The 14,494-nt window shown below is 35.4% G+C and overlaps 1 protein-coding gene across 1 annotated transcript; it reads right to left on the reverse strand.

The window, feature by feature from the left end:
• Positions 1 to 8,910: 8,910 nt before the first annotated feature.
• LOC147786418 (subtilisin-like protease SBT5.4) lies at positions 8,911 to 11,966 on the reverse strand. Its single transcript, XM_087120763.1, has 9 exons — positions 11,913 to 11,966; positions 11,718 to 11,827; positions 11,548 to 11,645; positions 11,295 to 11,468; positions 11,054 to 11,165; positions 10,418 to 10,964; positions 9,934 to 10,274; positions 9,742 to 9,856; positions 8,911 to 9,669 (listed from the first exon to the last, which is right to left on the reverse strand). Exons 1-9 carry the CDS (start codon positions 11,964 to 11,966, stop codon positions 8,911 to 8,913), a joined length of 2,310 nt encoding a protein of 769 aa, XP_086976889.1.
• Between the last annotated feature and the right edge of the window lie 2,528 nt (positions 11,967 to 14,494).

A 14,494-nucleotide genomic window follows, 5' to 3' on the forward strand; every position in this document is an offset into this window, starting at 1 on the left:
ATATAAGGGCGACAATTCTGATCAACACGAGGATAGTCCACATGCGGTTGGTCGTGGCTTGATGCGAGGGAGAGACCATGGAAGAAGGTATCATAATTTACAACAACGTGTTCCTTATGATGATAGAATTGATCGTAACGTGGGGAGCATCAAATTAAAACTTCCAAAGTTTTATGGCAAAACCGATCCAGAGGAGTACCTTCAATGGAAGAAAACGGTAGAGTTGGTGTTCAACTGTCATAATTTTAGTGATGAAAAGAAGGTACTATTATGCAGTGGTCAATTCTAACAATATGCTCAAATTTGGTGGGATAAATTGATGTCAGGTAGGAGAAGAAGCCTTGAAGCACGAATTGGTTCATGGTACGAATTCAAAGAGTCCATGAGGAAGTGTTTTGTTCAACAATATTTTCAACGGGACATGGCACAAAAGCTTCAAGCATTGAAACAAGGACGAAAATTTGTGGAGGATTATTACAAGAAGATGGATACATAGATGGATCGACTTGATCTTGATGAGGACATGGAGGATCTCATGGCACGGTTTCTTAATGGGATAAACATAGAGAATGCAGACAAGACTGATTTACAACCTTACTCTGATATCGAGGGGTTGTTGCACATTGCAATTAAGATCGAGAGGCAAATCCAACAAAGGTTTCAACTGTATTCTTCTAAAACTTTTTCCAATTCTACTTCTACATGGAAAAGGGATAGTAAGAACATTGATTATAAGCATAGAAATCAAGAGATTAATGAGAAGCGTCAAGCTAAATTTGAGAAAGGTGAGAGTTCTAGAAGAGGGAAAGAAAAAATAGAAAAGTCTAATGTTCGAAATAGGGATTTAAAGTGTTGGAGATGTTATGGGGTAGGACACTATAGTAGAGCTTGCCCAAATGCAAGAATTATGACCATCAAAGAGGGAGAAATTGTTACGGATGAAGAGGCACATGACGACATAAATGAGAAAACTGATGAGAGTGAGGAGTTTAGTGAAGAGGACCCTACACATATATCTTTGGTTACTCGACGAGCTCTAAACACCCACATTAAGTAGGACGGCCTAGACCAACGAGAGAACTTATTTCAAACTTAGTGTCTTGTTCAATCTTACCTTGTCATGTTGTCATTGATAGCGGTAGTTGCACCAATGTTGTGAGTTCCATTCTGGTCAAAAGACTTAATTTAAAGACACAACCACATCCAAGACCCTTCAAGCTTCAATGGTTGAATGATTGTGGGGAAGTACGGGTAACTCAATAAGCTATGGTTTCTTTTACTATTGGAAAATATGTTGATGATGTTTTATGTGATGTTGTATGCATGCATGTTGGAGATTTACTACTGGGGGCCTTGGCAATTTGATCGTCGAGTAATGTATGATGGTATGAAAATCGATACTCTTTTACTCACAATGTCTTGTTCCATTGTCTCCAAAAGATGTATTTATTGATCATTCCAAACTTGAAAAGAAAAGGCGAGAGGCTCAGCAGAGATTGAAAAAGAATCAAGTGAAAAAAAGAGCTTGATTGAAAAGTAAGAGAGTAGCACTCAACCTAGAGGAAGAAGAAAAAAAAAAAAAGAAAAAAAAAAGCCAAATTAGTAAGCTTGTATGTTAGATCAAGTGAGGCTAGGAATGTTTTGCTCTCTAACCCGACTATTCTTGTACTTATGTGCATGGGGTCTTGTTACTTTACTAACATGCTTAACCCTTCTTTGCCTAGTGATTTTATTGTGCTTTTGCAAGAGTTTGAAGATTTATTTTTCAAGGAGATGCCTAGTAGTTTGCCACCACTTAGAGGGATCGAACACAAGATTGACTTCATTCCTGGCACGCCCATTCCAAACCGACCAGCATATAGGACTAATCCAATGGAGGCCGAAGAGATACAAAGGCAAGTAAGTGAACTCCTTGCTAAAGGGTATGTACGTGAAAGTTTGAGCCCTTGTTCTGTTGAAGTTATTCTTGTACCTTAGAAAGATGGTGCTTGGCGTGTGTTGATTGTAGGGTTATAAACAAGATAACTATAAAGTATAGGCATCAAATTCCTAGATTAGATGATATGCTTGATGTATTGCATAGATGTAATCTTTTTACTAAGATTGATTTAAAATCGGGTTATCATCAAATTCGCATGCATATTGGGGATGAGTGGAAAACAGCTTTTAAAACCAAGTATGATCTTTATGAATGGTTGGTTATGCATTTTGGATTAACTAATGCACCTAGTACATTCATGAGGCTAATGAACCATGTCTTACGAGAAAACTTAGGTAAGTTTGTGGTTGTTTGTTTTGATAACATCCTTGTTTACTCTAAATCTTTAGATGATCATATTACCCATGTACGCAATGTTGTGACTACTTTAAGAAACAAATGTTTGTATGTAAATTTAAAGAAATGTATCTTTTGCATGGAAAAAGTTAACTATCTTTGGTTTGTAGTTTCATCTAATAGTGTTCAGGTTGATGAGGAGAAAGTGAAGGCTATAAAAGATTGGCCTACACCTAAAAGTGTAAGTGAGGTAAGAAGTTTTTATGGTCTTGCAAGTTTATATACGTAGGTTCATTAAGAATTTTAGTACAATTGCTTCACCCTTGAATGAAGTTGTTAAGAAAAATGTATCCTTTATATGGGAAAAAGATCAAGAACTTGCTTTTAATACTTTGAAAGAAAAATTGCGCTCCATGGCTTGCATTACCTAATTTTGTGTCAACTTTTGAAATTGAATGTGATGCTAGTGGAGTAGGGATAGGTGCTGTATTAATGCAAAATCAAAGACCTTTAATGTTCTTTAGTGAGAAGTTGACGGGTGCATCTTTGAGGTATCCAACTTATGACAAAGAGCTTTATGTTTTGGTTCGTGCATTGCAAACCTAGCAACATTATCTTTGGCCTAACGAGTTCGTTATTCATACGGATCATGAAAGTTTAAAGCATTCGAGAGCACAAAATAAACTCAACCGACCACATGCTAAGTGGTTAGAATTTATCGAAACATTCTCTTATGTCATAAAATATAAACAAGGTAAGGAGAACATTGTTGTAGATGCTTTTTCACGAATGTATGTCCTCCCCACTACTTTGAATGCTAAATTGTTGGGTTTTGAACACATAAAGGATTTGTATCAACATGACATGTTCTTTTCTCCTTTTCTTGAATCTTGTAAAAAAGGACTCATGGTGGATAATTAATTATTGTTAGATCGATTTTTGTTTCGAAAAGGCAAACTTTACATATCATCTTGTTCCATACGTGAGCTACTTTTGAGGGAAGCTCAGGGAGGTGGTTTAATGGCCCACCATAATCTAAAAATAATAATAATAATATGTACATTTGTACTTATTTGTTGCTATGTTGATATTTAATAATAATAATAATAAGAAATCTATAAATAAGAAAATTAAAAAAAAAAAAAAACGAAGAATAGGGGAGTTGGTTTGGATTTAAAAACGAAGAATAGGGGAGAAGGGGAACACCAAAAACAGAGTAGACATATTGGGGATTTCAGATTTGGCGTGGTTTAGCTTGATTACACTCAGTTACTGCTCAGGAATCAGAAGAGGGAGGTTGTTGCCGTGAATTTCTTTAAGGACAAAGGGCAATTTTGAGCTGAATCGAACGTTTATACGAAGGTAACATAAAATCCATATTACCGAACCTTTAAAATTTGATATCTTGGTGTATGTAACGCAAAATCCATATAACCGAACCTTTAAAACTTGATATCTTGGTGGATGTTGAGTAATAGGTAATGAAATAGGGCTTCTTAGAATCGTAATAAGGAGATCTCTAAAGTTGTAAAAGAAGTCGGGACGAAATACGTGCTGTAGGGTTGGAGTATGGTCTCAGGACTTAACAGGAATTAATGTAAAAGTGGGAAAATTGCAGGAAATCGCAAGGAAGAAGAAAGGGCGTGTGAATTCTGCTGATAGAGAGAGTGGGGGCGCGTGAGTCATTGTTTTGGCTCCCGGTTTGTCCCGTTCGACTCATTTTGACATGTCCTATCAAGATTGGACTATACTTATCTTGAAAATTGTGAAATATAGGTCTAATGGGAAGGAATTGAGTTAAAATACCCTATTAAATGTACATCCAAGGGAAAAAGGGATTTGAAACCAAGTAAGTAGCGTATCGTTCTTTAAACTAGTTCTTAACTTGTTTTACAACTTATGAGTATGTTGTTTATATGATTAAGAGCTTAATATGTTAATATGAGCTTTGATGATATTTAATGTCTATTGTATATTGTGACAGTTTGCTTGTGATGTAAGCATGTTATTAATGATTACCAGAATGTTCTGTGTCGAACATTATAAATGTATGAAAACATGCATTAGACGTGAGTATGTTATGCATGTTAATGGAAAGGTTATGACTCTAGGATATGTTTATTGGTTGTTGTGCCATGACTTATTTATATGAGTATTGTAGTCTACTAATTCATGCGGAGTTCCTGACCAACGCGCTAAGTGCTAAGTCAAAGAGAATGAGTACTCATAACCGTTGATATATGAGATGACCAGGCCACCAGAGAAATTAGTAGACGGGCCGTATTAACCGAGAGAGAGTCTTACATACGAGTCCGAAAATTCTAGATAAACATATAGAGAGAGAGAGTCAGTAGCTGAGATATCGCATTAATGAACCGGTGACCCTGGTAAGAGAAACTAGGCGAATAAAACTTAAAAACACTTGGAAAGAGTAGTTATAACTCATGAAATCTAAGTTACCTACTTACTAGGTACTTTAATTACTATCAAATTTATTATAACTTTTCTTTCGAGATTTAGACGATGCAGGCCAACTGAGGACGAGACCAACGGGCTAGGGACCATTGAGAATCCATGTCTGGGTCTGTTTGTGTAGTTATGCTTTTAGTTATTTAAAAGTTATGTAGGTTATTTAATGTTTTAAATAGTACTCGTTTTAAATGTTTTACTAGATGTTTATAGAAATGTTTTGGAAATGTTTCTAAATTTATGGTTGGTTGTCGGAGTTTGTTATTGGTGTCGATGGTAACTCCTGTAAGTCGTGTTGTCGATGAGCGGGTGTTTCAAATTGGGTTGTTCATAGCACTACTAATTGCACACCTTTTGAAATTGTTTATGGCTTTAATCTTTTAACCCCATTGACTTGTTACCTATGTCGTCCAAATAGTTTGTGAATTTTGATGCAAATGCCAAGGTTGAGTTTGTTCATAAACTGCACAAGCAAGTAAAAGAACAAATTGAGAAGCAAAATTCCAAGGTTGCCACCCGAATTAATAAAGGACGCAAGATTGTCATCTTCAAGCCAGGAGATTGGGTTTGGGTGCATTTCCGAAAAGAAAGATTTCCTACCCAAAGAAAATCTAAGCTTTTACCACGAGGAGATGGACCTTTTCAAGTTCTTGAGCATATCAACGACAATGCTTATAAAATTGATTTTCCAGGTAAGTATGGTGTTAGTGCAACTTTTAATGTTATTGATTTGAGTCCTTTTGATGTAGGTGATGGTTGGGATTCGAGGACGAATCCTTCTCAAGAGGGGGAGAATCATATGAATCACGACCAAGGAATTTCCATACCTCAATGTCCAATTACAAGGACGAGAGCCAAGAAGCTACAACAAACCTTGTATACTTGTATTCAAGTTATGGCGAGCTCATCAAAGGAAATTCTAGAAGGCGTTGGAGACCTCCTTTATATGTTGTGCAAAGTTGTGCTTTAAGAAAGAGATGCATTAAATGCACTTTGAGTTGCATTTAATGAACTCAGCTAAATTTATGGAACTAGTCTAAAGATGACTAATAAGCACATTTAATTCATTGCACGATTTAATTATAATTTAAATATTTGTTTGTTTTTCATACTGTAGTTAAGGTTATATGGTAACCTAGTAGGTTACCATATTCCACCGTTGACTAGCCATGTTAATATGGAAGTTATGGATATTTCTCATTTACTACCCAATTTAATTTGGGGGTTATGTGTCTAGGTTAAGGTTGTAAAGATTATATAAAGCATTCTTTTCTTTGATTAGGCACATTTTGGAATTAAGAAAGAATAGGATTTCTATTTTTTTTTTTTTAACTTTGTTGAGAGCTAAGATTTTCTTTGCTAGAACTTGCATGCTAGAGTCATTCAAGTGGTATTGATCAAACCTCTTGTGGAGTGATTCGAATCACGAGTTTAGAAACGAGTTTTCTTTACTCTTGATCTTGATTATCAAGGTAATCCGTTTCATACTTTCCCTTGGTTTGATTCTATATCATTAAATGTTATGTCTCCTAAATTATGTGTATATTGCATAATATGAATGACATGAAATCACGATAAATGGCATGAAATATAAACCCGTTAGAATTATGTATGATATGAGAACTGAAGAATGAGAAACGATATGATATGAATGATAAACGATACGTGAAATGATATGAAAAACAATATGATATGTATAGAACACTAGCGGGGTTGTATTAAATGATAATGAAAACTGCAAAATGTTGGGACCTCATGCATTATGTGTGCTCATGCATTTGGGGATACCCCTATTCCATCACGAGCGTACGGATGCGTACATCCATTAGGCAGGCGAAGTATCGTTATGTTTTACATAATGTTGTCGTGATGGTTATTAATTCTAATGGGTATCCGAAAAAAGTTGAGCTACGAGAGAAGGCTCGTCTGATAAGAAAAGGGGTTCAGCCGTGTGCGAACTGTTTTGTGAGCCCATACTCGCACGTATGGGCTGTGCATAGAGTATATGGTACACATCCAAGTTTCCCATTAGAATAGTGCCGTAGGAAAAATAGACTGATATGATAGGTCCCGTCATTACATTCGCATGTTCTTGCATTTAACCCCCAATAGTGGAGTCACTCACTGAGTATTTCTTAAAATACTCAAGTCACACGCTACCTTTATTTCAGGTTAAGGCAAGGCATTCACGACAGGATCGCAACTCGAGACTATGACACATGCATAGGGTACTCGTATTTATTTTCTTAAACTTAGACTAGGATAGGATGTTTTTAATTTAAAAGTTTATTTATTTTATTTATCGTTTGAAACACGTAAGTCCGTGCTGTGTTTTTAACTGAAGGTCATGTTTTATGACAATTTAAATTAAGTATTTCCGCATTCAATGTTTATGATATGCATACAATAGCGACCTTAAATTAAGTAGAAAATTTCGAGTCATTACAGAAATAAAATTTCGGATCGTTACATAAAATTTTGGGTCATCAAAATTTGTAAACCTTATTTCTATTTATTTAAGACTTCTTTTTTATTTTTTATCTATTTTTTTACGAATATTTTTAAATTTTAAATGAGTACTCATTTTAAATGGTTAAATCAGAATTATGAGAAAATAAATATAATTTCTAAAAAAAACCAAAAAATCAGATAGTAATAATGTGAGGAGTTTTTGTTTTTTTTTTTTTCTTTTCAAAATATTTATTTTTTAAAGCTTTATATATATATATATATATAATTAAAATATAGGAATTAATTTTAAAGCTTTTTTTTTTATTAGTTTTGGATGAAAACAGTTATTTTGTTTTAAAAATACCCCAACTTTAAAAAGTTTAATTAATATCCTTCCGTTATTAAAAAAGTAATTAAAAAAAAAACATGAAACTTTATCATATTATTAACACTTTCAAACTTTATAAAAAAATTAAAAAGAGTTCTTACCGTTAATATATAGCCGTTTATCTATACTTTATAATTTTTTCCAAGTTTTTAAGTTTTTTTCTATTTAGGGGTATTAATGTTAATTTTAAAATTAATTTCAATTCTGTCTTTATACAAAGTTTATTTTAGTAGATTTTATCTTATTTTTATAATTTGGTTAGTAGTATATTTTGACTACACGGTTCAGACTCACGACTCACAACTCCTTTGTTTGACATTTGAGGATTTTATTGATACCATGTTAGGAAACATGTACCTCCGTAATGGTATGACACTACCCACTTTGAGTATAAACTCACATATCTTTGCTTTGAGTTTTTCTAAAAGGCATAGCCGATGTGAAACTCCCTCCCTCTCATGTCTTTGCTTTGAGTTTCCATAAGCATAAGAACGTTCATAGTGTCCCAAATTTATTTGGCAGAATTTTTCATAAGCATAACGAAATTGCTATGTGGCTCTATACCAAATGAGTAACCACAAGCCTTCACAATTGTATCATATTGTCCACTTTGGGCGCTCTCATGACTTTATTTTGAGCTTCCCTAAAAAACATCAACCCAATTCATGTATTTATTTTTCCTAGGATAGGATGTTTTTAATTTAAACGTTTATTTATGTATTTATTTATTTATTTATTTTGTGTCATTTTTAAAAGTGTTTTCGAAACACGGCCCCTCTCACACTATATTTTGAATTAGGAACTTGTCTCTTTTTTTTCTATCACCTGTATCTATCTCTTGGTGACCTCTCTTCGATTAAAATACAAATAAGCTCAAAAGGCCTAACATGATGGTAGCAAAAAAATTACCACCCGCAAAGTCTTAAGACCATGTATGGAGGTTGACGCCTGCAAGTCAAGTTGATGACCTGATAACAGGGGAGCAGGTGGCAAGCCCCGGTAACAAAATTTATTGTCAGGTAAATTCTAATTGTCGGGTAAATTCTAATCCACACGAAAGACGTAAAGATTTGGGCACTGTCCCCAAAAGAGACTTGTGAAACAGATAGATGAAAAGAAATTGTTTGTTTCAACGTATTAAACTAAAACAATGGATTAACTAAAAAGGAAAAAGGGGGAAATGTTTAAAATAAAAAGAAACTAAGAACTAATTCATATCCTAAAGAAAGAAAAAAAAAAAAAAAAAAAAAAAAACAAACCTATATGATTTCAGCAACAAAAAAAAATCAAAACTTAGAAATCTAGTAACCCTCCTAATAAAATGGGTTCAGAAAAAGCCAGAAGAAACAACAATTGGGCTCCTAACAAAGTGCTTGTCGTCGGTCCAAATCAACGTACCGTAACTAATTTGACCCTCCGCCACAGCTCCTGTCATCGTCAATTCAAACCCCTTCTCCTCTCCAATCTTCTCAAACTTCAAAACGCTTGGCTTCACTGAAACCTGAACTCCTTCCGGCCGCTCGACTCTAACTCTATAAACCCCCGGCATGCCAACATTCTTCAGCCTTCTAGAAACGGTGACACTCCCAGTTAAGTTCTGAACCCCAATAGAAGGGTAATTAAAGTTCAAAATAGAACCAGAAACAGGGCATTTGAAATTGCCATCGGCGAATACTCGAAGGTTCTTCTCCTTGTAGCCGCTGGCGCAGAGGAATTCCAAGTAATCGTTGGGGGAAAGGTCGTAGACAAGGCCGGGGTCCATGGCGCCAGTGGGGCGGATGTGCCCTGACCCATATATGAATGGGGTGGCTGGAGCAAAGATAGGGGAGCCGCCGTCGAGCATGAGGTTCATTGTGTTGTCACTAACTCTGGCGGAGGTCATTATGGCAGATTTGATGGCAGCAGGGCTCCATTCGGGGTGGAGAGCTTTGAGGAGGCCGACAATGCCAGAGACATGGGGACAGGACATGGAGGTCCCCGACATTGTTATGTATGGAACTGCTCTGTTGTCGAATGGCTCCCCTGTTGGGCTCACAGCGCCGGAGAATGCCGCGATTATGTCCACTCCCGGCGCTGTCACGTCCGGCTGCAAAGAATTAGAAACTCATGAGCTCTGTTCTTGATAATCTCAAAAGGGTGTCGTAATTCATAACCAAACCTTGATAATTTCCGGTGAAACGATGTTGGGTCCTCTGGAGGAGAAAGCCGCCATTGTTGGAGAAGGTTTGGTATTAACTTTAGACGACGGCGGGATCAAATATCCCATCGGATTTCTGTCAAAAACAACAACAATTAGAGAAAGATTCCGACAAAGATTCATAAAGAAGTAAAGAAATTGTAATTTTTTTACTTCGTGGAATAGATGTACGAGAAAACAGCTTGGCCGTCATTGTAATTGATATGGGAAGTTGGAAGAACATAGAGATCGGCCATGATTTGAAATCCACTAAACCTATCATTGCAGAGAATCATTCCGACAGCACCGGCGATGAGGGCTTGCATTCCTTTGTCAATTCTCGAAGAACCCCCTCTCAAGCAAACCAAGATCTTCCCTTTCACTTTAGAATGATCCAACGTTTCCGGTTTGCAGAGAATGGCGTCCTGGGCAAAGGCGGTCGTCGCTTTCGCCTGAGCTCCCGTTATCAATGGGTATAGCTTTCTTCCCGCTAATGGATTCGAAAGGCTCGACCCCTAATCACCGAGAACAAATTTTATGTTCAACCAAACGAGGACAAATATGATATTATGTTAAGCAATAATGGAAGGCAAATATCTAAATATTTTCCTATCATATATGGAAACTGTAATTCATGACTAAATATTTTTAAACAAACCGTGAAGCGTTGTCCGTTCCCAAGTTCAATGGGCGCCTGAAATTCACGGTCCAAAGTGCTAGCCCCGACTGTCAAAATCCACGGAGCAATATTAGAAGCAGTCGCCATGCTCGGGCCGGAGTTTCCGGCGGAGCACACAACGGGGATTCCTTTCTTTATTGCATGAAAGGAACCAATGGCAATGATATCATCATAGTATTCGGCTGGTGGACTGCCGATGGAAAGCGAAAGGACATCGACGCCGTCGTGGATGGCATGATCAAATGCCTCGGCAACGTCGGCGTCAAAGCAGCCACCAATGTTAGGAAGCGGCCAGCAGACCTTATAGGCAGCGACGCGGGCCTTGGGAGAGCCGCCCTTGGCAGTTCCGATACCGGACACGCTAACGTTGGAGACATAACTGCCGCCAGCCGTCGACAGCGTGTGGGATCCATGACCTTTGTAGTCGCGTGTGGAGTTGACGATCAATGGGAGTTCGTCCATTAAATTTTGGGATTTCAAGTACGCGAGTGCCCCCTGGTTGAAATACTTTGCTCCGATTAATTTCCTGTGTTAATCATAATCAATGGAGTTAATCACCCTTTAATTTGAATTAAAAATAATAATAAAATATCAAATTATGATTAACAATGGTACCGGTTGCAAGGCACTGCATCAGGGGTTTTATCTGTGCAGCCTCCTTTCCACCTCGATGGCACACCTCCAACTATGCCTTGTTCTCCAAAACTCTTGGACTCCGGCCATACACCTATTTTTTTTTTTTTTTTAACAAAATAAAAACTTAATTTACCTAATTTTTTAATTTACCCGGAACCCAAATAGAATCTACTAACTCGAACAACTCTATATGAATGAGTAAAAGATAATATATATTTACCTGAGTCAAGATTGGCGATAATAACATCTTCTCCAAATCTAGCCTTCCTCCAAGGAGAAGAAGAGGGAATAACACCATTCTTCTCCAAATGCATGAACTCCCATGAATGAGTTGTGTGTAATTCTTTAGCTTTGTTTGGCAACACTGCTGCTACTTCTGGGCTACTTCTGGGTGCTCTGTCCCATAAATTATTATTAATTATTATTTAAATATATATAAATATATATTAAAGTTAAAATAGTTTGATATTTACTTGCAAGTTCGGTGGCCTCCTCCTCATCTAGAATGGCTGCAAACCCATTTATGTGGTTCTTATACGAGTAAAAAATTGCATCTTTTGCCTTCTTAGAACTGAAAATTTTCCATTTTTGTTAATTCAAAATAATAATAATATAATAACAAAAAAAAAATCGAACTTCAAACCTCCCCAAAAAGGATCCGAGCAATTTGTGATGGGAATCGACCACTTTTTGAAGATCTACGGCTGATACCTCTAACCCATGTGAATGAGATCCTAATAACACAATATAGGACTGAAATCCAAAAAAAATAAAATTAGGGTTGAAAAAAATAAAAAAAACATTAGGCTTTTATCTGACACAAAGCAAATGACATTACCTTTTTGACAGCAATAACTGGTGATATTGACCAAAATAACAACCCGAACAACATAAGGACGAAATTAGTAGGAATGTTCATCTTTCAGTATTTTCACTCTCTCTGAGAAATTATCAGTAAAGTACTTTTTACTCTCTCAAAAATTACTTTTTACTCTCTCAAAAATTAATGGTCACTGCTCCTCCTTATAAAGAGAAAAATTTGGGATATTATTAAATTAAATTAAAAATATTTATTTGATTGATTACGTTTTAGATTTTTTTTTTTTGTTGGTATAATTAAATAAATTTAAATTTGAAGAAATAAGGTGTTTTTTATTTTTAGATATGAAATCTAAAAAAGGACTGAATTTTCAAATCTGATTCAGATATTTGCTCTCATTTAATTTTAATTGGATTAGTTGTTGTTAGGTTTTATTTAACACAATTTATTATTACTATTTTTGCTTTATTTACTAAATCTTAACTGTTTAAAACTATTTTCACTGTTTTTTTATAATTATTTTAATTTTATCAATCACTTGATAAAGATAATTTAATTTTTTAAAAAAATATTATTTAACGACTCTAATTTATTTATTTATTTATTTATTATATCTCATGAATAATGTAAAGTATTAATGTAAATATGAAAATTTTAAAAATATTAAAATAAATGTTAATTAGACAAATAAGTTAAATGCTGAGAAAACAAATATATTTACTAAAAACCAAAAATTACGATCAGTGGGTTTTGAAAATATATATATATATTTTTTTTGAAGATTAAAATTCTCATAAAACCTTAATTATTTTATAAAAATAACCTTTAAACTTTAAAAAATTTAATTAATATTCTTCCATTATTAAAAAAAAATAAAAATAAAATACCGGTGAAACTTTAAAATAGCATTAACACCTTCAAACTTTATAAAAAAATTAAAAAGTGTTCTTACCGTCAATGTTTTGAAGTATTTTTTAACCAAAAGTTTATGATTATTAAATCATATCTACACCCGATAGATCATGTACAAGCTTTTAATTTTTTTTTCTATCCATTTAAGGGTATTAATGTTAATTTTAAAATTAATTTCAATTTTGTTTTTATACCAAGTTTATTTTAACTCCTTCAAAATCAACGGTCTGAATCTTGTATAGAAACTGATCACCGGGCAGTGACAAAACCTTGGATATGTTTCAGTTATATGATCTTCATTCGTTTAACATAACTCTGTGATTTGATTCCAAGTTTTCGGGAAATTTAATGAAAGCAAGTATAACGGTTCATATGATATAAATTTAGTTAGGAAATGTATTTTATATAGAATCAATTTATTTTTTCTTTTTTAAGAATTCTATATTTTATCTTATGTTCATAATTTGGTGATATTTTTTAGGAATTGGTTCATAGCATATTTTATCTTATTTTGTGGATTTTGTTAGTAGATTTTATCTTATTTTCATAATTTGGTTAGTAGTATATTTTGACTACACCTTTGAGACTCGCAGTTTCTTTGTTTGAGATTTGAGGATTTTATTGACAGGGCTAAGTTAAGGGCATGACTCTGATACCATGCTAGGAACCATGTACTTCCATGATGGTATGATATTGCCCACTTTGAGTATAAGCTCTCATGTCTTTGCTTTGTGCTTTCCTAAAAGGCCCAGCCGATGTGAAACTCCCTCCCAACAATCCTCAACCGTCTCAACAAAAGACCAATTTCTAGCTATCTTAAATCTCCACCAAAGACTATCATACAATATTCCGTTGAGCGAAGTTTCCATAAGCATAACGACGTTCATAGTGTCCCAAATTTGTATGGCAGCTTCTTTATTGGAACAGTCTCCACCAATATTACATGTCATGCATTTCATGTTGTTTACATTGAAAATTATAGTACCATTCATACCAGAATCATCCAGAAATATCACAAACGTCATAAGCACAACACATCACATCATACCAAAGAACGTACATTCACATTTCACAAGTTTACGTATTTAAGCATAACAATCTAGCATACAATTTAATGACACGTGCGAATCCACGGTCACATGCCAACATACAACATACAACGCGTAAGTTACGACGGGTGAGCCACTTACTTGGTAGGTTTTAGCCGAAGTACTCCCTAAAATTTAAACGTAAGTTCCTAGCTCCTCGTATACGTCCTACGCTTATGTTGGTGGTTGTTCCTATTGGATCATTCAACACCTTCATACTTCACAAACATAATTAATTTCCAACTTGAATTGTGAAATACGGCCTTAAAATGATCTATTTTACCTTAAATGGGATCGAAATCAAGTCTGAGAGGGTCGGAACGGTGCCGAGTAGGTCAGAAATAAGGCTCCCGAGCCGAATAAGCCGCTGGAGCTGATTAGCAGCCACCAAAGCCGCTGAAGCCGAGGGGAGTTTTGCGCCATATGCTGCCATGTGGCGCTACCAGAAGCGGCCACGTGTGGTAGCCGAAGTCGGGCCTAGGTGTGGGTTTTCGGGTTGCAGTCGCGAGTCTGGGCTGGAGTGGGTTGGACTCAGTTTGGGTCACGGGGTCTGGACTTCGTCTTCTTGGCCCGATTATTCGAAATTTTTCAGATTTATCT

The sequence above is a fragment of the Cucurbita pepo genome, chromosome 20, assembly GCF_057944985.1.
Source record: "Cucurbita pepo subsp. pepo isolate OVF chromosome 20, ASM5794498v1, whole genome shotgun sequence".
Classification (NCBI taxonomy): domain Eukaryota; kingdom Viridiplantae; phylum Streptophyta; class Magnoliopsida; order Cucurbitales; family Cucurbitaceae; genus Cucurbita; species Cucurbita pepo.

What these genes read in the sequence shown, in the direction of transcription:
- LOC147786418 (XM_087120763.1), bottom strand. Translation starts at nt 11,966, where the DNA reads ATGTTGTTCGGGTTGTTATTTTGGTCAATATCACCAGTTATTGCTGTC. An exon ending in TATCGCCAATCTTGACTCAG is followed by an intron (nt 11,166 to 11,294) that starts GTAAATATATAT and finishes AAAAAAAAATAG; the next exon opens with GTGTATGGCCGGAGTCCAAG. An exon ending in GGAACGGACAACGCTTCACG is followed by an intron (nt 10,275 to 10,417) that starts GTTTGTTTAAAA and finishes CTCGGTGATTAG; the next exon opens with GGGTCGAGCCTTTCGAATCC.